Genomic DNA, 21,635 nt, shown 5'->3' with positions numbered 1-21,635 from the left:
GCGTCTTTCATCCTGCATGCAATTAGAGGGGTGGGGAGAGGAGGGTTCTAGAAGCGCCTGGGATCACAGGGCGGGAGCCCCCAGGAGTGGTGGAATCGGCAAGGGGACAGAGGAATGACCAAGGGCCCCACGGGCTGCCTTGGGAAGGGGCCTTGCCTTCTACCCAGGTATCCTTCCAGAAGGCACCTCCAGGGCCTCCGTGGACTCCCCCACTCCCCACACCCCACTGTGGGGTGGTGAGACTGGAGCATTTGCCTGTGAGACCATCACGGCCCCAGAACCCCAGGCATCCTGGGGTTGTGAGTGACAGACGCAGCCAGTGGCTCCGTTCTCATCCCCAGGGCCTTGGGGCCGCTTAGGGCCTTCCCTGGGCTCAGCTGGCGGGACTGTCTGGTTTGGGTTTTCAGAGGAGTCTTGGCCTAAGGGCTTCCTGAGTCCACTGTGGGAGTCCTCGGCCTCCACCTCGGGGAGCCTGCCCTGCCCTGCCCTCCTCTAGGTGAACCAGGGGCAGTGCCACAGCTGGGCTGATCGCAGGACCCCAGGCTCCCCTTTAGGTTGGGCTGAGGGTTGGGCCACAGGAATGGGCACCCCACTTCCTGGGGACAGCACCTCTGTGTCCACAGGAGATGCAGGGAGGGGACTTGGAGAGATTGAGGTGCGGCAGCTGGCAATGGGGAGGCCGTTAGAGTCCAATGGGAACAGGCGACAGGCAGGAGAGAGACCGCTGCGACTTCTCAGCAGCAGACTTGCCTTCCCAGAGAATGTCCCCGTCAACGCAGCTCTTCCCAGGACGGGCTGCCTTGGCTTCCTAGCCCTGGTCACAGCCCCTCCTGAGTCCCTGCCACACTCCTCCCACACCTCCCTTGAGTTCAGGGAGTCTGTGCCCGCCCAAGACAGGAAGGACAGCGTCCCTGAGTCTCGGCTGGTCACTGCCGATGCCCCCACGCAGACTCAGACCCCAGGACGGGTGTAGGGCAGCCGGGGCAGGGCTGGGCACTGAGTTTGGCTGGTCCTTGGCCCGGAAGGCCCCGGGTGAGTGGACAGCTCCGAATGTCCAGGGAGAACCAGGTGTTGGGGGAGGGGCTCAAGGAACCACCTTTGGGGGCTCTGGCCTCAGGTGGCAGTCGGCTGAGACAGATGTGCCCCCTCCTGTTGATGGGATGGGACGCTGCAGTGTCAGCTTGATGGGCATCATGGAGAATGGCGCAGCCAGGAGGCAAGTGGAGGGGGAGCTATGGGCCAGGGACCCTGTGGGCAGCCAGGGCTGTAGACCCGGGGCCATCTCCTGGCCACTTGGGGTGATTCCTTGGATGAGTTTTTAGGGGGCTCAAATGTCTCTCTCCCTCTCCCCTCTGTTCTTCTAGAGGCATCCCCTTTCTCCGGGGAGGAAGACGTGAGTGACCCGGAAGCCTTGAGGCCGCTGCTGTCTCTGCAGTGGAAGAACAGGGCGGCCAGCTTCCAGGCCGAGAGGAAGTTCAACGCGGTGGCTGCGCGTACGGAGCCCTACTGTGCCATCTGCACGCTCTTCTACCCCTACTGCCAGGTGGGCAGGCGGGCCTCACGGGTCCCAGAGAACCCCAGGCAGGGTCAGTGGGAGAGGGCGAGGGACCGGGCACCCCCCACGCCTCCCTCTCTCACGCAGGGCAGGGTGTTGGCCAGCACCCCGAGTTGTGAGGGCTTATTCCTGACAGCCGTAGGCAGAGCCTGGTCTCTGGGTTTTGTTGGAATGAAGCTTACAAACGTGCACATCTGCAACATGAGCCATGGTGGATGGGGCAGAGGGAGGCTGCAGACGCTTGGGGTCACTGCCCTCAGGGAGCGCCCATGCCTGGGGGGCACTGAGAGGGGGCGGGTGGTGTGGGGGTGCAGTGAAGGCCCGGGTACAACACCTGGGTGGCCGGGCGGGGCTCCCGCAAAGCCTGCCCTGTCTAGCTGAGCTGGGCACCTGGCTGAGGTCCCGTTTCTGGTGCTCTTTCCATGCTGGCCTCGCCTGTCCTCTGCACCCAGATGGGGAGCTGGCCTCTGCCCACGGCTATCCCAGGCATCAGCACCCAGCCCAGCCGTTGTCCTCAGGTCTCTTGGATCCCCCCTCCTCTTCTCCCCTGGGCGTGCAGCCTCCCCAGGACAGGACCTGGCCCACGTGCTTCACACTCCCAGCTGCTAGCCCCATGCCCAGCACATCCAGGCATCAGCAGAGCTGCCCTGGGTTGGGGACCTCACCCCCCCAGGCCTGTGCGCCGGCCAGGTCTGGGTGGACAGAGCCAGCGAGGGTGCTGTGCCGAGGGTGGCGAGCCTGTCTTGGGGCCTTGCTGCTGGGAGCTGGATTTAGTGCTCTGGTTCCTGAGACGAACAAGACCTGACAGCCGACACCGTCTCCAGGTGCTTGCTGTCCTTTGTGAGGCCAGAGAGGCTGCTGGGAGCCACAGGGCTGGGAACGTGACTTCAGACATGTGTCTTTCTAACTCCCCTTGCCAGGCAGAGTGTGGAGACTCGTTCGTCTCACCACCCCCAGCATACCCCAGCGCCAGGGGCCACGCAGGCCAGCCTGAGCTCTGTGTCTGGATGTGACCCTCATGGGAAGGTCTTTAGTGGGTTGGGGACAGGGTCAGACGGTGTTTGGGGATCCTGACTTTCTAGAGGATCCTGACTGTCTGGAGGAGTGAGAAGAGGGGCCGAGGTGGCTCTGGGCATCTCCCCAGCCTCCCCCTCCAGAGCCAGAGGGTGTCGAAGCCTGGGGCAGGTGCCCTGAGAGAGGTCTGCGCCGCCCTCCCGCCTACCCTACACATGGCTCTGTCCCCTGAAGGCCCCCTCTCCCCTACAGGCCCTACAGACCGAGAAGGAGGCACCCACAGCCTCCCTCGGAGAGGGCTCCTCGGCCACATTGCCCTCCAAAAGCGGTCAGAAGACCCGACCGCTGATCCCCGAGATGTGCTTCACCTCTGGCGGCGAGAACACGGAGCCGCTGCCTGCCAACTCCTACATCGGCGACGACGGGACCAGCCCCCTGATCGCCTGCGGCAAGTGCTGCCTGCAGGTCCATGCCAGTGAGTGCCACTGTGGGGCCCAGAGGAGCTGCGCCCTCCCTCAGGGTGTTGGTGGGGGTGCTGATGGGGGCTCCATCCTCCCCTGCGGAGGGCCACGCCGGCCCCTCTCCCCAGGCTGCACTTTCAGGGCCAGGGCAGGGGCCTCCCCTGGTGACTTCCTGCAATTTCTGACTTTCTCGTCCTTCCCGTCGTGGTCCTACCATCTAGAGCAGGGGGAAAGGCTGTGGCCATGGAAGGGCTGGGTGACTGCATGCCACCCGGGGGCAGGACAGGGCCTCCACTGCCCCCAGCGTCCAGAAGACGCCAGCGCAGGCCCAGGTGCTGGTGGAAGGAAGCCACTGCTCCGAGGGGGCACTGGGCTCATCCTGCCCTATCCCTGACACCCAGAAGCTCACCCTAGGGCCAGAGCAAGAAATGGGCCAGGCACCCCATCTCTCTGCAGGCTGTGTTCCCTGAGAATGGCTGTCTCTGCCAAGCAGCTTTTGGGGGCAAACATCCCTGCCCTTGACCTTGGCCCAGGCAGGGTTCCTCCTCACTGGCCTTCTGGACAGTTCTGCCGAGTCTTCCCCAAGGCCTGGGCGGCGACAGGAGGAGCTCAGGCACCCGCTACACCTGTGATTTGCGGCCGTGGTTGAAACCGATGGTCACAGTGAGATTGGTCGCAGCGTGGTCAGGGCATCTGATTTATCTCTGCTCTTGGGGACCCCTCCCCAGTCCTGAGGCTCGACCATGGTCACAGACAAGAAAATAGATGTCTGTCTCTTTCCCGGGCGCCGGGGGCAGTGGCAGGAATTGGACTTCCAGGGCAGGAGGAGGGCTTTCTGGAGACGTTTAATTTTCTGTGCCCCTGGCCAAGGCAGGTGGCCATAGATCTCTGGCAGTTTCCTCCTGGCGGGGGTCTGCCTGGGGGCTCGCTCCGTCTCCTGGCTGGGAGGCTCTTCACTCTGCTTTGCTGGGCCTGGGTTTGAGACGTGCCCCTGGGCAGATGGACTTCCTGGGGGAAGGGTTGCTGAGGGTCCCAGGCCTGCCACAGCCGGGCCACCCCAGCCAGGGCTACCCCAGCAGGTGCCCCCACCCCCAGCCGTGCCTACCACCCCGCTGCTCTGGAGGCAGTGAGGTCCCCGCCCCCAGCCTCTTCAGTGGGCCACCAGCACTGGCAGAGAGCCCCTTCCACACTGCGGGGCAGTGACCCCCAGCAGGGGCAGAGCCCTTGGGGGCAGGCGGCACCCCCGCCCTCGCTCTGGGGGCATGACTCGGCCTTTCGTGCCCTTTCCCCGTTTCCAGACCCAGGGCCACATCCCACAGTGAGTTGCCCTTGTGGCTTTGGCCTTTCTGGACACAACAGGAGGAGCCGCTGTTGGGCGTGCAGACCCTCAACAAGGAGGGGCCCTCAAGACACCACCAGGTTGAGCGCGGCAGACCCAGCTGGAGCTCGGGGGGCCCTGCTCCCCCTCCTGCGTCCTCCTTCCACACAAGTAGCTTCCAGACCTTTCTCTCGCCCCACATGCAGTGGCCGGGACTGAAGCTCAGAGGGTGGCAACAGCACGCCTTCCGAATGCTGCAGCTGCGTGCGGAGGCCTCGCCACTCCACATACGGACGCTGGCCCCCGAGTTACCTGGCCCCTCCCCCTGAGTCTCGGCCCCCCAAGTCTCACCTGCCCCCCAGATCTCAGCCAGCACCCGCTGTCTTCCAGGTTGCTATGGCATCCGTCCCGAGCTGGTCAATGAAGGCTGGACGTGTTCCCGGTGCGCGGCCCACGCCTGGACTGCGGTAAGTCGCTGCCCGAAGCGGGGGTGGTGCTCTGAGAGGCCTGGGCCCCGGCCCCACTCCAGCGGGGTGACTTTGGGGTGCAGTCTCCCTCTCCATGGGCCTGGGTTCCTTCATCTCTGCCCTGAGGGGGTGGAACCCAAGGGATTCCCACCTGTCACTTTGGTGGCTGCTAGGTTGAAATATAAGGACCATGGGCTGGGGACGGTTGGCAGATCAGGCCCCAAGCAGTGTGTGGGGAGCCTGCTCCGAGCCCTGCTCACCCAGGGCTGTCTGGTCTCCACAGGAGTGCTGCCTGTGCAACCTGCGAGGAGGTGCGCTGCAGATGACCACCGATAGGAGGTGGGTGGCACCGTGCGTGGGGGCTGGAGGGCCGGAGGGGAGCCTACCCTGGGCTGAGGCTCTGCAGGGTGTGACCCCAGTGCCCAGGGGTCGGCCATCACCTCCACATAACCGCCCCGTGTCGTGGATGGGGTGGCTGGGGCTGAGGAGGAGCATATGCCTGCCCTGACCTCCCTGAAGGTCCCCAGGCCATGACCCAGCCGACAGCCACATCACGCCCAGCCCCTCTGTGACCAGCCCAGGTCCTCAGAGGCGCACCTGACCCCGCCCCACCTGCCCTCCCAGGTGGATCCACGTGATCTGCGCCATCGCAGTCCCCGAGGCGCGCTTCCTGAACGTGATTGAGCGCCACCCTGTGGACATAAGCGCCATCCCCGAGCAGCGGTGGAAGCTGGTAGGTCCTTGCGGTCGAGGCCCACCCTGCCCGTGCCTCTAGGGCTGCCGGCCAGGCTCGGCTCCCCACCTGGGCAATGTGGAGCGGTCTTTCCTCCAAGCTTTGTGTCTCCATGGGGGTGGTGGGCAGCTTTCAGGAAGCCAGTGACCCCAACTTCAGCAGGGGTGTTATTTTTTGAATCGTTCCCTGAGGTGCAAGGTACAAAAGTCAAAAGGCACCAAGGGTGCCAGAGATAAGCAGGCCCCGTCAGGTGCGGCCTTGGGGGCATCCTCTGCAGAATCGAGCACCCCATGCGGCTTCCACTTTTCCACAAAAGCAGAGGCGCCGCACATGCCCCGACACAACCAGGCCGTCTGATCTTTGTTGTTTTTCTAATAATTATAACAAGCCTGGGCAACATGGTGAGACCCCATCTCTATAAAAAAATAAAAAGCAATAGCTGGGCGTGGTGGCACACACCTGTGGTTCCAGCTACTGGGGAGGCTGAGGTGGGAGGATCGCCTGAGCCCAGGATACCCAGGCTGCAGTGAGCTGTGATTGCGCCATTACACTGCAGCCTGGGCGACAGAGCCAGGCCCTGTCTCAAAAAAAAAAAAAAAATTGTAACAATGCTTAGCATGAGATCTGCCCTCTTAAGAAGCATTGGAGGTCCAGTACAGCATTCACCAGAGGCCCAGTGGTGGGCAGCAGGGCTCTGCGGCCCGCTCACCCGTCCTGTATAACTGACACTTCACACGTGCTAAGCAGCAGCTCCCTCCGCCCACCCCAGCACCCAGCACTCTGCTTCTGTGTGTTTGCCTGTGCTATAGACCCCATATGAGTGGGATTGTACAGTCTTTATTCTTCTGCAACTGGCTTCTTTCTTAAGAGACACGGTCTCTCACTCTGTCATTCAGGCTGGAGTGCAGTGGTGTGATCACAGCTCTCCACAGCCTCAAACTCCTGGGCTCAAGCGATCCTCCCGCCTCAGCCTCCTGAGTAGCTGGGACCACAAGCACGTGCCAAAAAATTAGGTTAACTCCCAATTTTTTTTTTTAAAAGATGGGGTCTTACTATGTTGCCTAGCTGGTTTGGAACTCCTAGCCTTGAGATCTTCCTGCCTTGGCCTCCTGGGTAGTTGGGATTACAGGCGCGAGTGGTGTCTTTCATTTGGCATAATGTCCTCAAGGTTCATCCACATTCATTCAACCAAATATGGCCAGAGTTCCTTCTTTTCATGGCTGAGTAATGTTCCGCCGTGTGGATGGACTGCGTTGTGTTGATCCGGGCACCCGCCGATGTCTCTGCCTTCAGGCTGTTGTGGGTTGTGCTGCAGCTGATGTGGGAGTGTGGTTGTGGTTTGGAGATTCTGATGTCATTTCCTGTGGATGCAGACCCAGCAGTGGGCTTGCTGGACTGTTGGGCAGCTCTGTTTTTAGCACTGGAGGAGACTGCTCTCCCTTGCGGCTGGACAGACTCCCATTCGCACCCCCAGGGTGCAGGGCTCTCCTCTTCCCCTCGTCCTCACCCACACCTACCTTTGACTTTTTTGTAGCAGCCGCCCTAGCAGGTGCGAGGTGGTCTCGCTGTGGTTTGATTTGTGTTCTCCTGGTGGTCAGTGATGCTGGGCATCTTTGCACAGTCCTGTTGGCCATCTGCATGCCATCTTTGGAGAAACGTCTGTTCTGCTCCTTCGCCCATTCTGTGCCTGGGTTGCTTGGCCTTTTGTGGTTGAGTTGGAGGATCTCTGCCGCTCCACTCGTGGTGCACATTGAGGCCCCCCTGTAGATGTGCGCAGCCTCCTTGGGCGTGGCGGGGCCTCGTCGTGGGGTCTTCTGAAGCTTCCTCCTGCTCTCAGCAATGATGGCCCCCCTTTGGGGAACCCCTTGGAGCCACAGGGCAGTCAGGGAGTGGTCAGTGCTGGCCACCAGCTGGCTGTGCACTTGGGACAGATTCCGCGACCTCTCTGTGCCTCAGCCGTACCTTCTGTGCTGTGGGGTTGCCACAGTCCCCGCCATGCAGGGTTGCAGTGGTGTGAGCTGGGCCCACTCCCTAAAGCATGGACCACCCCGTCTGAGCACTAGCAGCTTCTCAGGGCTTGTCAAATGTGCAGCCTCGTCCCCCCAGGCCCCCAGGGTCACCCACTGCATTTGATCCACACAGTGAGAGCCTGTGGGGTCATCCTGCACTGTCTGTTCTGCAGGTGAGGAGCCTGGGGCCTGGAGGGGCTTGGCCGATGATGGCCCAGGCTGCAGCCCTGCAGGGCTGTCTGCTGCACACCCTGTAGCCCACCTGTGCACAAGGCACTCGGGGCTGTCCACGCCTGCTGGAAAATGACACTCAGCTGGCCCTTTAAATCAGCTTCCTGCAGAGCCTTGGGATCTGGCCCAGAAAGATGAGGAGGCCAGGCCCGGTGGCTCACGCCTGTAATCCCAGCACTTTGGGAGGCCGAGGCGGGCAGATCACGAGGTCAGGAGATCGAGACCATCCTGGCTAACACGGTGAAACCCCGTCTCTACTAAAAATACAGAAAAAAAAATTAGCTGGGCGAGGTGGCAGGCGCCTGTAGTCCCAGCTACGCAGGAGGCTGAGGCAGGAGAATGGCGTGAACCCCGTGGGGCAGAGCCTGCAGTGAGCCGAGATCACGCCACTGCACTCCAGCCTGGGTGAAAGAGTGAGACTCCGTCTCAAAAAAAAAAAAAAAAAAGAAAAGAAAAGAAACCCCGTCTCTACTGAAAATGCAAAACTTAGCTCTGCATGGTGGGACATGCCTGTGATCCCAGCTACTCGGGAGACTGAGGCGGGAGAATCGCTTGAACCCGGGCAGCGGAGGTTGCAGTGAGCTGAGATCGCGCCACTGCACTCCAGCCTGGGCAACAGAGTAAGAAAGACTCTGTCTCAAAAAAAAAAAAAAAAAAAAAAAAAAAAAAAAAGAGAGCGAAATGCAGACGTTGCTGGGGCCGCGTCCCCACTAAGGGCTGTGCATGTGGTAGCGCTGATGGGGAGGACACGTTTGTCCCCGTGCACTCCAGCCTCTGCACATGTGTCTCGTGGGCCCCTGGAGGCTGGGCCTGCAGCCAGCAGCACCCAGCAGCGTCCTGCCTGCTTTTCCTGCCTGATTTATCTTCCCAGCCACGGACACAGTGCCTGGTATTGACATTCAGGCTCATGTGGAGGTGGGGCTGGAAGCAGACACATCAGTCTGGCAGGGTGGGTCTGCTGGGGAGACCCACGAGGGTGGGACTGATGCCGGCCACAAAGCCCGGGCTCCCGTGCACTGGTGCGAGGTGCCCACGAGCCTGATGGGCTTGGATGCCGTGCTTGGAGCCCACAGGTGCTGGGCCACCTGGGTGGGGCCGTGCGGGCAGTCACAGAGGCTCATCTGGAAGGGGAGCCCTCTTTCCTCGTTCGTGGAGTGGAGCGTGCAATGGGTCACACCAGCCTGGCCGGGCACGGCCGGGTGATTAGGAAGCCGGCAGCCCGCGGGTGATGCTTCCGAGGCACCAGTGACTCAGTCCACAAACGTGGGCGTAAAAGTCCTCATGATTCAGGTGGAGTGATGGTGCGGTGCACAGTGCAGTGATAAATCCTCCCGCCCCAAGGCTTTATGGATCATCTGACATTTCCAGAACGCAGCCTCTTCATTACCGGTGCTTGTAACGATGAATTAAAAATCCTTTTACACAAGGCCCGCTTGTACTGCTTAATGGAGCTTTGCAAGGAGGTGGCGGTTAACTCCTGCTCGCCCAGCCACCTTCGCGGGCCATGGGCAGGCTGCAGGCATGGGGCACTCACTCCTGGTTACTCATCCATGAGTTTGTCTCCAGGACTTCCCCAGCCACCGGCTCAGGGCTCCAGGCAGTCCTGGTGAGTCAGGGGGCTCTGGCCGGCTGCCCGCCTGGGCCAAGTTACCACCAGGTTCTCAAGGCGTGCTGCTGAGAAGCCTCTCACCTACCGCTGGCAGGTTCCTGGCAGCGAGCAGAAGCACTGGGAGCTCCCTGGAGGATCTGGGGGGTCTGGGAGGGACTTGGGATGGGAGGAGGCTACTCCAGGGCAGCAGGAGGGGTGGGCAGTTGCACCAGCTCTCTCCGCTGCCCACAGTCCTGCCTGGAAGGGCAGGGCTCAGTCAGGAGGGAGGGGCTCTCTGCTCCTCAGGGGTTGGGGTTGTGGTTGTTTGTGAAAGCAGGTTGTTGGACAGCCACCGCGCCTCAGTGTGTGACAGGCTGAGGACACAGCATCATGGGTAGTACCTAGCGGTGACCACCTGATTCCTCCAGGCTGTGGTGCCCTGCACACCTCCGAAGCCCACCCTGCGTTGTCCTCACAGCCCTGTGGCCTCCGAGGAAGGACACTGAGCCGGGAACTTCTAACCAAACACCAGTGCCTGGGCCCTTCCAGGCCCCCCAAGGGCCGTAGACCCTGACTTCCCGGCCCACACTGGCCTGGGCCAGGCCTGCACTGGATATGGGTCTTCAAACTGCGGCTGCCAGGAAGGGAAGTGACGGTCAAGAACGCCTGCTCGACCTCCTGTGGCCACAGCGCGTGGCGTGACCGAACCTCGCCTTAGGAGGGGTGGCTCTGGGCAACCTCAGCCCCAGGCGCAGGTCCAGACAAATGGTCCCATGGGTCCTGGGGCAATGCTCTTCACAACGTGGAGATGCAGGGTCACGGGCTGCCTGCCACCACGGGGCGGAAGGGGATGGTGCTGTGCACCAGGCTGCCCCGGGGCTGGGTTTCTCCTGGGCCTGGGCCGAGGGGTGGAGGCCTGTGGGTGACGTGTTCAAGACGGCTCAGTAACCCCACCTGACAGTGTCCAGGCGGGGCCTCTCCCCCACCCCCAGGCCCCCCAGCGAGCGCAGCCTCCACTCCTACACACCGGCCACTCTGCCGGAGGGGGAGGCCGTGCTGGAGCACTGCCTGGTGCGTGTTGTGTGATGGGAGAACTGGGTATTGACAGTTTAATAACAAGATCTCGATGCCGTCAATCGGCGCTGCTCCAGGCCCTTGGCTTATCTGGCTTTTGAACATGGTTTATAGAGCAGTGACGGTGCCGCTTATTAAATGCTTAGCTGGGCCCAGCGTGGGTGTGGCGGCCGCCAGGGCCCCAGTGCTGGCTCGGGCAGGTGTTGCAGTGGGAGCCTCTCGGGATGACAGGTGGCTCCAGTGCTCCCTCCTCACCACGGAGGCTTCTCTGGGGGCTTCTTGTTAAAATCCGACATAAATGACCCGTGCGGTGGCTCACGCCTGGAATCCCAGCACTTTAGGAGGTCGAGGCGGGAGGATCCCTTGAGCTCAGGAGTTTGAGACCAGCCTGGACAACATAGCAAGACTCCACCTCTACAAAAGTTAAAAATTAGCCAGGCATGATGGTCGCGCCTGTGGTCCCAGCTACACAGGAGGCTGAGGTGGGAGGATCGCTTGAGCCCAGGAGTTGGAGACCGCAGCGAGCTATGATCGCACAGTGCGCTCCAGCCTGGGTGACAGAGCAAAGACCCTGTCTCAAAAAAAAAAAGAAAAAAGAAAAAATCCTTCACTCTAACTATTCTAAAGTATGCCACTCCATGTTTTTTAGTACATTCTGAGTTGTGCCAACTATCACACCGTCTAATTCCAAAATAGTTCATCACCCCATGAAGAATGGGCCCCATTACCAGTCGCTCCCATCCCCCACCCTATGCCCACAAGCCCACTTCCTGTGTATGGGGGTTGCCTGCCCGGTGGGTTGCAGATCACGGGGTCACACGGTCTGCGCTCACCTCCGTGTCCCCAGGGCACATCTCTGTCACCACGTGGTTCCTCTCTGGCTGAGCGACACCACGTGGGGCTCTTCGGTGTTTGTCCTAGCAGTCAGTGACACGCAGGGGGACGGGAGAGGACTCCCCGGGGGCTGAGCAGCAGGAGGCTGGGTCAGTGGGTCTGGAGGGCTTGGCCAGGGAGGCTGTGGGCTCTCGGCTGCAGAGGGGGACCCTCGCTGGGCAGAGCACAGGGCCACTCCCGCGATGCCTCGCTTGAAGGCTGTGCCGGGAGGGGCCGGGACCTCCATCCCAGGGTCCCTAGGGAAGCTCGAGCCCCATGCCCCTGCCTGTGTCCCCGTCCCCAGAAATGCGTGTACTGCCGGAAGCGGATGAAGAAGGTGTCGGGTGCCTGCATCCAGTGCTCCTACGAGCACTGCTCCACGTCCTTCCACGTGACCTGCGCCCACGCCGCCGGCGTGCTCATGGAGCCGGACGACTGGCCCTACGTGGTCTCCATCACCTGCCTCAAGCACAAGTCGGGGGGTCACGCTGTGAGTGCCTGCTCGCCTCTTTGTCCCCGGCCCCTGGCTCCCGCCCCCACTGACGCCCGTGCTGACCACCCCCCACACCCTCCGCATCCTCCCAGGTCCAGCTCCTGAGGGCCGTGTCTCTAGGCCAGGTGGTCATCACCAAGAACCGCAACGGGCTGTACTACCGCTGTCGCGTCATCGGTGCCGCCACGCAGACCTGCTACGAAGTGAACTTCGACGATGGCTCCTACAGTGACAACCTGTACCCCGAGAGCATCACGGTGAGCTGTGGGGCGGGGCCGGGGGAAGCTGGGAGTGGCCTGACTCCAGATCCCTTCCCGGGGTCCCCTTGTCCTCAGGCCCCAGGCCCCTTCAGGAAAAGCACCGCTCACTGTGTTCTGCAGAAACAAAGCAGAAAGCGACCCGCAGCCAGGGCTCTGCACCGCCCTGCTACACCAGGCCCCCGCAGCCAGCTCTGGGGTTTCAGGCAGAGAACCTCACTTGCCAGTGCGGAGAGGGTCTAAAACCCAGCGACAGCCCCCAGCGTAGTGTGGCCAGGACCTCACCTCCCGCCTGTTCTCCCTGCAGAGTAGGGACTGTGTCCGGCTGGGACCCCCTTCCGAGGGGGAGCTGGTGGAGCTCCGGTGGACTGACGGCAACCTCTACAAGGCCAAGTTCATCTCCTCCGTCACCAGCCACATCTACCAGGTAAGCAGGGGGCCTGGCAGCCCCACCATGCCTTTGCCAAGCTCTTCTTGTAGGTGCGGGGACAGGAGGATCACACCCCTGGCCCAGGTGCCTTTGCCTGGGGCACTGGCGGGTGTGGGCCATGGTTAGTGAGGGCCACAGGGCCCAGCTGAGCCTTGGCTCACCTGCCTGAGTTAGAAGCACAGGGCTGGTTTGTTTTCAAAGCTAAAGGGGCCTCCACTTGGGTGACATTCCCCTTTGAGACACCTTCTCAGTTTTTCTTAACATAAGTTCTCCCTTTCACTGTTTTGGAGTGTACAGCTCAGTACCCCTGGGTTTTTTTGTTTTTTTTAATCAAATTGGTAGTGAGTTTCTTCTCATTACTGTGGAAGAGAAATTATTTAAAAGTGTGGAATCTTAGACCGGGCACATTGGCTCACCCCTGTAATCCCAACATTTTGGGAGGCCGAGGCAGGCGGATCACTTGAGGTCAGGAGTTCAAGACCAGCCTGGCCAACATGGTGAAACCCTGTCTCTACTAAAAATACAAAAATTAGCCGGGCTTGGTGACAGGCACCTGTAGTCCCAGCTGCTTGGGAGGCTGAGGCAGGAGAATCGCTTGAACCTGGGAGGCAGAGGTTGCAGTGAGCCGAGATCACACCACTGCACTCCACACTCCAGCCTGGGTGACAGAGCGAGCACTCAGCCTCAAAAATAAATAATTAAATGAAATAAAAGTGTGGAATTTCAGGAGGAGAGCTGCCCATATCCCAGCAGCTAGAAGCGTTGCTCCCAAGCCTGGTGCCACACTTCCCTTGAGCTCCCCTGGCTCAAGGCTCCCGGGAGGAGGCCATACCTGGTCTCTTCCAGTCACATCTGCCCCATTCGAGGAGTGGGAACAAAGGCTCACTCCTCACTCAGAGTCACCTGGGGTCACGCGGCGGGTCAGCCGGTGACGTCCCAGCCTCAGCTCTCACCCTGAGCCCCAAGTTCTTTGTAGACATCGGAGTTCAGCTCTTTACGGTGTCGGTTAAGGTGAAAACCCCGACCCCTGTGATGGTTCCGAGGCTGCGTTAAGAAAAGGTCCTGCATCACCTGCCAGACCTGAATGATCTGAAATGATTGAGTGTCACTGAGCATCCAGGACCTCCCCACCCTGGCTCCGCCGTGCAGGCCAGCCTCACCCAGTCACCGCTCTCGGGCCTGTCACTGAGCATCCAGGACCCCCTCCCCGCCGCCATGCACGTGCACGTGCAGGCTGGCCTTGCCCGGTCACCGCTCTTGGACCTGTCACTGAGCATCCAGGACCCACCCCCCACCCCCTGCCGTGCAGGCCAGCCCCGCCCGGTCACCGCTCTCAGACCTGTCACTGAGCATCCAGAAACCTCCTGCCCCCGCCGTGCAGGCTGGCCTCGCCTGGTCACCGCTCTCGGACCTGTCACTGAGCATCCAGGACCCCCCCCACCCCCCACCCCCCGCCGTGCAGGCCAGCCCCACCCGGTCACCACTCTCGGACCTTGCAGGGTCTTCCCTGCTCCTTGACAAGGGGGTGGTTTCAGGGACAAGCCATCCCCATGGCCAGCCCTGTGGGAGCTACCACCAATCTCCAGACACTGTCACTTCTGCTCAGCTCCAGCCTTCCCTGGGGAGGCTCAGGCAGCTCCTTGGACTTCCTGATTGTGTTAGGCTTAGTCCAAGGGCAAGGTTGATTTGCACCCCTTAGCCCATCCCAGGCAGCAGCAAAAGAGAATAATCCCCGCTCAGATCACCTGGCAGCTTTTCTCTCAGGTTATGAGTTTCAGGCCGGGCTGGGCTCAGTGGTTCACATCTGTAATCCCAACACTTTGGGAGGCCGAGGCAGGAGGATCACTTGAGGCTAAGAGTTCGAGACCAGCCTGGGCAACAAAGTGAGACCCCTCCCCCCGCCCCCTCAATCTCTACAAAAAATTTTAAAAGTTAACTGGGCATGGTAGTGTGCGCGTGTAGTCTCAGCTACTCGGGATGCTGAGGTGGGAGGATCGCTTGAACCCAGGCGGTCGAGGATGCAGTGAGCTGTAACTGAGCCATTGTACTCCAGCTTGGGTGACACTGAAACCCTGTCTCCAAAAAAAAAAAAAAAAAAGAAATGTCTGCCAGGAAGCAGTCTGGTGCATGTAGTACACGGCAGGATGGGTGGCGTGTGTGTGACGGTGACAAGACCCTCCGAGGGCCTGCCCCAGGAGCCTCAGAGTCCGGCCCAGGCAGGTCGGACTGGACTCGGAGGAGGGGAGGTTGAGCCAGGACCTCTAGAACCCCATGGAAGTTTGCTCCAGAGATCAGGCTGAGCATGTGCCAGTCTCTCTCCCTCCCTCAAGAAACCTATGAAGATGATAGAAAACACACGAATAGATAAATAGCCATTTATAACGTACACAGCACAGCCATGCTGGAAAATGACAAGGGAGACTCAGGGTGGGGCTTGACGACATCCCACAGAGATGGCGCCGGACACAGCCCCCGCCCTGGTGGCGAAGGAAGTGCCCCCAGGATCATTGTCATGTCACCAGAGCCCAGGCAGGGCCAGCGTCAGGGGAGCTCACCCCAAGGAAGCCAAGCTAATGAGACAGTCAGAAATGAGATGACGCCAGCCAGGCGCGGGGGCTCATGCTGTGATCGCCGCACTGTGGGAGGCTGAGGTGGGCAGAGCGCTTGAGCACAGGGGTTCGAGACCAGCCTGGGCAACACAGCAAAACCCTGTCTCTACAAAAAAACAAAATTAGCTGGGCATGGTGGCACGCACCTTTAGTCCCAGCTACTTGGGAGGCTGAGGTGGGAGGATCGCTTGAGCCTGAGGTTGAGGCTTCAGTGATCCAAGATCACGCCACTGCACTCCAACCCAGGCGACGAAGCAAAGCCCTGTCTCAAAAAAAAAAAAGATGTCACATCTCCAGAGTGCTCAGGGGTTGGGGGCAGAGGCTGTGGAATCAGGAATGGGTGGTATTGGAAGCCAGCAAGCCACCGTGGAGTGCGCGCCTGCTGCAGGTGGTGGCAGGACCTCGATCCCACGATTCTGCAAACGCCCGCTGTGTGGTGGCCAAGGAGGTGGGGCTGGAGCAGCCTGCCCCGAGGCCAAGGCCTGGTCAGCAGGGGGGTGGGGGGCTGGGGCGGGCCCAGGTGACAGCAGGGCCGAGTGGATGAGACCCCTACATGCCGAGGCCCCAAGAGCCTCCCCGCCTGTCCGGAACACTCAGAACACATTTCCCTCGCACGTGACCCCTCGAGATGCTTCTGAGAAGTGCCGGGCAAGACGTTGCCACAGGGAGCCTGGGCCAAGGCACACGCTTCTCTGATTTCCTGTAGCTGCAAGTGTATCCAGTTTTCTCAAAATGTTAAAAAGCAAACGCCGCCTTCAGAGCTCGCCCCGTGGAGACTCATAGTGAAATCAGGTTCCAGGGAGGCCACTGGGAGGAAACCAGTCTGAGTCTCCCATCAGCCCCCAGTTCCCAAATGACCCGGGCACAGAAGTTTCCCCGGGAGCCCACTTGGACCCGGCAGTGTGAGCGCCGTCCTCCTCAGCGGTGCTGCGCTCCTGAGAATCTGGGGCGGATCTGCCCAGTCTTCCTGACCCAGAAACCTGAGCCAGTTTCCGCTGAGTTTCTAGAACGCGCCTTCCCCTCCTGGCAAGGCTGCTTCTGTGCCTGCCTGAATCACTGTGTGCCGTGCCTGCCAGAAGCCGAGAGGCCGAGTCGGGGCCGGGGAGCTGGGGAAGGGCAGCAGGTGGACCCTGAGACTCCTGGGGTGGGAGCTCTAAAACCTGCTGCTGCCCGTGGCAAAGCGGAGCCTCCAAAACCTGCTGCTGCGCATGGCAAAGCAGAGCCTGGCCACGCCGGGGGTGGAAATCGCTTTCCAGGGTGCTGGGGCTCCGACACCAGGACTCCTTCACCCAGACTCTCCTCACTGGACGGACGCTGGGAAGGGGCCTTCTCCCGGTGGCTTTCCTCTACAAATGAGATGGGCGGGACGGGGCGGAAGGTGGCACCCATGTCCTTGGTTCCCGGCAGGCTCCTCCACACATCCCCGAGAGATCTGTGCTGTCGTCCCAGGACACGGCCCAGAGGCAACCGGCCATCCGAGAGTCCACACTGGGCACTCCCAGCCCTGCTTCTCCTGCCGCCTGTGCCGGCCAAGAGGCCTGTGGAACCCACAGCAGACACTCTCTCCAGGGCCTACATCTGTGTCCATCCCTACCCATCCCTGGAGGAGTCACAGGGACCGGCAGGCCTGGCTGCCCCAAAGCAGGGTCTGTGCCCCCTTAGAGAGGGAGGTGCTGCGATCCCGGGCCCCCGCCCTGCACACTACCTGGGGCATCTGGCCCCAGACACACTTATGTGATGGTCTTAGTGTGTGACTTTTGTACACTTCCGTGACGGTCTTAGTGTGTGACTTTTGTACACTTCCGTGACGGTCTTAGTGTGTGACTTTTGTACACTTCCGTGATGGTCTTAGTGTGTGACCTTTGTACACTTCTGTGATGGTCTTAATGTGTGCATTTTGTTCGTTTTGTGACGAGGTCTTGATCTGTCACCCAGGCTGGAGTGCAGTGACATAATTAGAGCTCACTACAGCCTCGACCTCAGCCTCCTGGGTAGCTGGGACCACAGGCACACGCCACCATGCCCGGCTTGTTTTGAGTTTTTAAATGTGAAAAGTGAGCCCTCTGCTATGGGAACCTTCTCCCCCTGGAGCAAAACGGCGGTCAGGGCCGGGGAGTGACCCCAGCACCTTTCCTGGCTTGGGAACACGGCGCCCATCGCAGTTATGAGGTGGGCCTGGAGACACACCCCTCTGTGGCACGCCCTTCATGGGACGGTGTTGAGTTGCCAGAGGGCCCCTGAGAGAATCTCCATGAGCCTGAGCTGGCGCCAAGCTTAATGAGGAAGAAGCGAGGTGCTCCCAGTGCCCCTTACCAATCGGGCATCTGCTGCCTAGAACAAGGCACCAGCTGGGGAGGCTGGAAGGGGGTGATTTGTGTCTGAGTTGAAGGGAAGAGGTGACCGAGCTCTTTTCAGGGGGCCACACATAAGCTGGGGACCCTGTCCTTCACCTTCTGGTTGGGGGCTCCTGAGCTCAGGCCCCTGCGTCCCCCTGCCCGGCCTCCCCTGCCTCCCAGACCCTGTTAGGGCGCTGCGCCTCCTGCCTGGCTCTGTGTCCACCAGTGACTCTGTTGCCTTGTCCTGGGGCTGTGTCTTCATGGAGACAGATGTCTGTCGAGCTGGGAGGAGGTGAGGGGTGAGTGCTCTGTCTCCATGTGGAAGCTGCAGAGCCCCTGCCTCTGCCCCAGGCTGTCCCGTCCTCCGTCATCCTTGCCCCATGGTATGGGACCTTCCGCCTGATCCTTGTTTGCTGCAGGCGGTGTCAGAGGTGGACATGAGCATCAGCTCGGCTGCATGTGGCCTCTAGCAGGCCCTGTACACCCAAGGGGGCCGGCCTCCCAGCTCTTGAGGCCGTGGCCTGCCTGGAGCACCTGCCATCCTGGCAGTGCCAGGCCCCTGAGAGCCACATCCCCCTGCAGGTGGAGTTTGAGGACGGGTCCCAGCTGACGGTGAAGCGTGGGGACATCTTCACCCTGGAGGAGGAGCTGCCCAAGAGGGTCCGCTCTCGGCTGGTGAGTGCGCGAGGCCGGCCTGGTGGCTCCGGGTGACTCAGGGAGCCCGTCTGGATGAGGCAGGGCACAGACTGTGTCTTCCAATGGCGTGGACCACCCCCTCCTCCTACACCTATGCTGGAAGGGGGTCCCGGCCGCCCCAGCACAGCTGGTCCACGGGCTCTTGGCAGGCGACCCTTCCTTTGTCTTGACTCCGGGCGCGCAGCTCCTGGGCGATGCCGTTCATGTGGGGAGGGAGGGTTGGAGAAGCCCCGGCCTCTCCCCTTGTCACGAATGCAGAGCAGACCCACCCAGCCCTGCAGGACCCGTGCTGCCCGACCCTGCACAGGGCGGCCTCTGAACCATCACAGGTTTTGGGGCACAGGCAAAGTACGGGCACCCAAGTTGTCGGCTTAAAAAAGCTTTTCCTGAGCTTTTTCCTTATTAAACGGGAGCCTGAGTCCTGGAGGCAGCGGAGGCAGTGCCAGCTTTCACTCCCGCAACCCTCATGGGCTTCCTTTATTCTCTTTCTAATGGAGAGGCGAGGTGTTGAGGGGCGGAGCCCGTGGGGGAGGTTCCTGGTCCTGGCCACAGCTGCTCAGCCTCAGAGGGGTCCCTCGGAAAACAGATGGGAGCTGCCAGATGGACGGTCCCAGCCCCAGCCAGGGCGCCCACCCCACTAGGGGGCCAGAGGCTGGGGCTGAGTGCAGGGCCCCTCCGCTGGCAGGATCAGGGGTTCACACGAAAACGGGAGCCTGCTGAGCAGCCCCCACAGCCATCAGGGCTCTGTCCAGCTGGCTTCTCTCAGAGGCTGTAGACGGTGGCTGGGCCCGCGCAGAGTGTCTCCACCATGCTAACCGCTGTGCTTCCGCTCTCCCACAGTCACTGAGCACGGGGGCACCGCAGGAGCTCGCCTTCTTGGGGGAGGAGGCCAAGGCCGCCAAGCGCCCGCGTGTGGGCACCCCGCTTGCCACGGAGGACTCGGGGCGGAGCCAGGACTACGTGGCCTTCGTGGAGAGCCTCCTGCAGGCGCAGGGCCGGCCCGGAGCCCCCTTCTAGGACAGCTGGCCGCTCAGGCGACCCTCAGCCCGGCGGGGAGGCCATGGCATGCCCCGGGCGTTCGCTTGCTGTGAATTCCTGTCCTCGTGTCCCTGACCCCCGAGAGGCCACCTCCAAGCCGCGGGTGCCCCCTAGGGCGACAGGAGCCAGCGGGACGCCGCACGCGGCCCCAGACTCAGGGAGCAGGGCCAGGCGGGCTCGGGGGCCGGCCGGGGGAGCACCCCACTCAACTACTCAGAATTTTAAACCATGTAAGCTCTCTTCTTCTCGAAAAGGTGCTACTGCAATGCCCTACTGAGCAACCTTTGAGATTGTCACTTCTGTACATAAACCACCTTTGTGAGGCTCTTTCTATAAATACATATTGTTTAAAAAAAAAAGCAAGAAAAAAAGGAAAACAAAGGAAAATATCCCCAAAGTTGTTTTCTAGATTTGTGGCTTTAAGAAAAAACAAAACAAACACATTGTTTTTCCCAGAACCAGGATTCTCTGAGAGGTCAGAGCATCTCACTGTTTTTTTGTTGTTGTTTTAAAATATTATGATTTGGCTACAGAGCAGGCAGGGAAAGAGACCCGGTAATTGGAGGGGGAACCTGGGGAGGGGGCAGGACGCCCCGGTTTCGGCACAGCCCGCTCACTCTTCGGCCTCGCTCTCGCCTCGCCCCAGCTCCTGGGCTTTGAGGGTCTGGTGCCAGTGCCTGTCCCCACTCTGCGCCTGCTGGGGGGAGGCCCAGGCTCTCTGGCGGCCGCCCCTGTGCACCTGACGAGGGGAAGCCCCGGGGTCTGGGGCCTCCCTCCATCTGCGCCCACCTTTGCAGAATAAACTCTCCTGGGGTTTGTCTATCTTTGTTTCTCTCACCCGAGAGAAACGCAGGTGTTCCAGAGGCTTCCTTGCAGACAAAGCACCCCTGCACCTCCCATGGCTCAGGGCGAGGGAGGCCCCCAGGCCCTTCTGGTTGGTAGTGAGTGTGGACAGCTTCCCAGCTCGGGGTGCAACCCTGAGCAGGTCGGGGTTCACAGGGCCAAGGCAGGCCTTCAGGGTCCTGTTCTCCTGCTTCCGAGCAGGGACAAGTCCTGGTGTCCTCACTCCACCCGCCCACGCTGCTGTCACCTGAGGGGAATCTGCTTCTTAGGAGTGGGTTGAGCTGATAGAGAAAAAATGGCCTTCAGCCCAGGCTGGGAAGCACCTTCTCTGGGTGCCTCTCCCTCGCCAGCTGTGCACCCCTCTGGGGAGCCTTCCCCATCTTAGCTGTCTCCTGCCCCAGGGAGGGATGGAGGGGATAATTTGCTTGTATTAAAAACAAAAAACAGCTGAGGCAGGAGTTGGGTCCAGCCTGGGCCATGTAGTGAGACCCCATCACTACAAATTTTTTACAAATTAGCTGGGTGTGGTGGTGCACACCTGTGGTCCCAGCTACTTGGGAGGCTGTGGTGGGAGGATTGCTTGAGTCCAGGAGGTTGAGGCTGCTGTCAGCTCAGATTGCACCACTGCACTCCAGCCTGGGCAACAGAGCGAGACCCTGTCTCCAAAAAAAAAAAAAAAGCAATGTTTATATTATAAAAGTGTCCTAACGGTCCCCGGGCTAGAGAGGACTGAGGAAGACGGAGAGAGTGTTACGCAGGAGCAAGCCTTTCATTTCCTTGGTGTGGGAGGGGGGCGGTTGCCCTGGAGAGGGTCAGGGTCGGGGAGGTCGGGGGGTGTCAGCCAAAACCTGGAGGTGTCCCTCTGCACGCAGCCCTCGCCCGGCGTGGCGCTGACACTGTATTCTTATGTTGTTTGAAAATGCTATTTATATTGTAAAGAAGCGGACGGGTGCCCCTGCTGCCCTTGTCCCTTGGGGGTCACACCCATCCCCTGGTGGGCTCCGGGGCGGCCTGCGCAGACGGGCCACAGAAGGGCAGGCCGGAGTTGCACGCTCTCCCCACAAAGGTATCTCTGTGTCTTACTCTGTGCAAAGACGCGGCAAAACCCAGTGCCCTGGTTTTTCCCCACCCGAGATGAAGGATACGCTGTATTTTTTGCCTAATGTCCCTGCCTCTAGGTTCATAATGAATTAAAGGTTCATGAACGCTGCGAAACCCCGTTCCATGCCCCGGCAAGTGTCTTCATTTCTGAGCCTGTGCTGGGGGGACCAATGTCGGGGCCTCCCTGGGGTGGGGCTGCCCGCGCCCCGTTCTCCCGGGAGAAGGTTTGCTTCCAGAGCTGGATGTCCCTCCCCTCCCACTCTCCAGGGTCCCCAACACGCAGCGGCTGTCATGCCCCTCACACTGTGGCCAGGCTGGGTGGCTGGGGCAGCGGACCCCATGATTCCCCCTCAGTTCCCTGAAGGCCTGGGCCTGGCCTCACTTGTCCCAGCCAGCAGCTGCCCTGTCCCTGTCCCCAGCCCGATTCTGGTTACACCTGAGCCCCGAGAGCGTCGCTTATGGTGGTGGTGGCTGGCGGACCTGCTAGGCGCTGGGGCTCACGGCCCTGG

General features: G+C 60.9%; 1 protein-coding gene across 3 annotated transcripts in view; it reads left to right on the top strand.

The window, feature by feature from the left end:
• The window catches only part of KDM4B (lysine demethylase 4B), a 187,374-nt gene extending 166,134 nt beyond the window's left edge, over positions 1-21,240 (top strand). For 2 of the 3 annotated variants that reach the window (XM_032178568.2, XM_032178567.2), the window contains 10 exons: positions 1,365-1,543; positions 2,822-3,044; positions 4,739-4,815; positions 5,099-5,154; positions 5,440-5,548; positions 11,628-11,813; positions 11,909-12,073; positions 12,381-12,500; positions 18,031-18,123; positions 18,985-21,240. In XM_032178568.2, coding sequence (XP_032034459.1) covers positions 1,365-1,543; positions 2,822-3,044; positions 4,739-4,815; positions 5,099-5,154; positions 5,440-5,548; positions 11,628-11,813; positions 11,909-12,073; positions 12,381-12,500; positions 18,031-18,123; positions 18,985-19,161 — 1,385 coding nt within the window. In that variant the 3' untranslated portion in view covers positions 19,162-21,240. The other variant, XM_032178569.2, reaches the window with a different exon arrangement.
• The last annotated feature ends 395 nt before the right edge of the window (positions 21,241-21,635 follow it).

Source organism: Hylobates moloch, unplaced genomic scaffold (assembly GCF_009828535.3).
Source record: "Hylobates moloch isolate HMO894 unplaced genomic scaffold, HMol_V3 SCAFFOLD_15, whole genome shotgun sequence".
In the NCBI taxonomy this organism is placed as follows: Eukaryota; Metazoa; Chordata; class Mammalia; order Primates; family Hylobatidae; genus Hylobates; species Hylobates moloch.
Note: the sequence above shows the minus strand (reverse complement) of the source record. Positions and strands in the feature narration are given on the sequence as shown.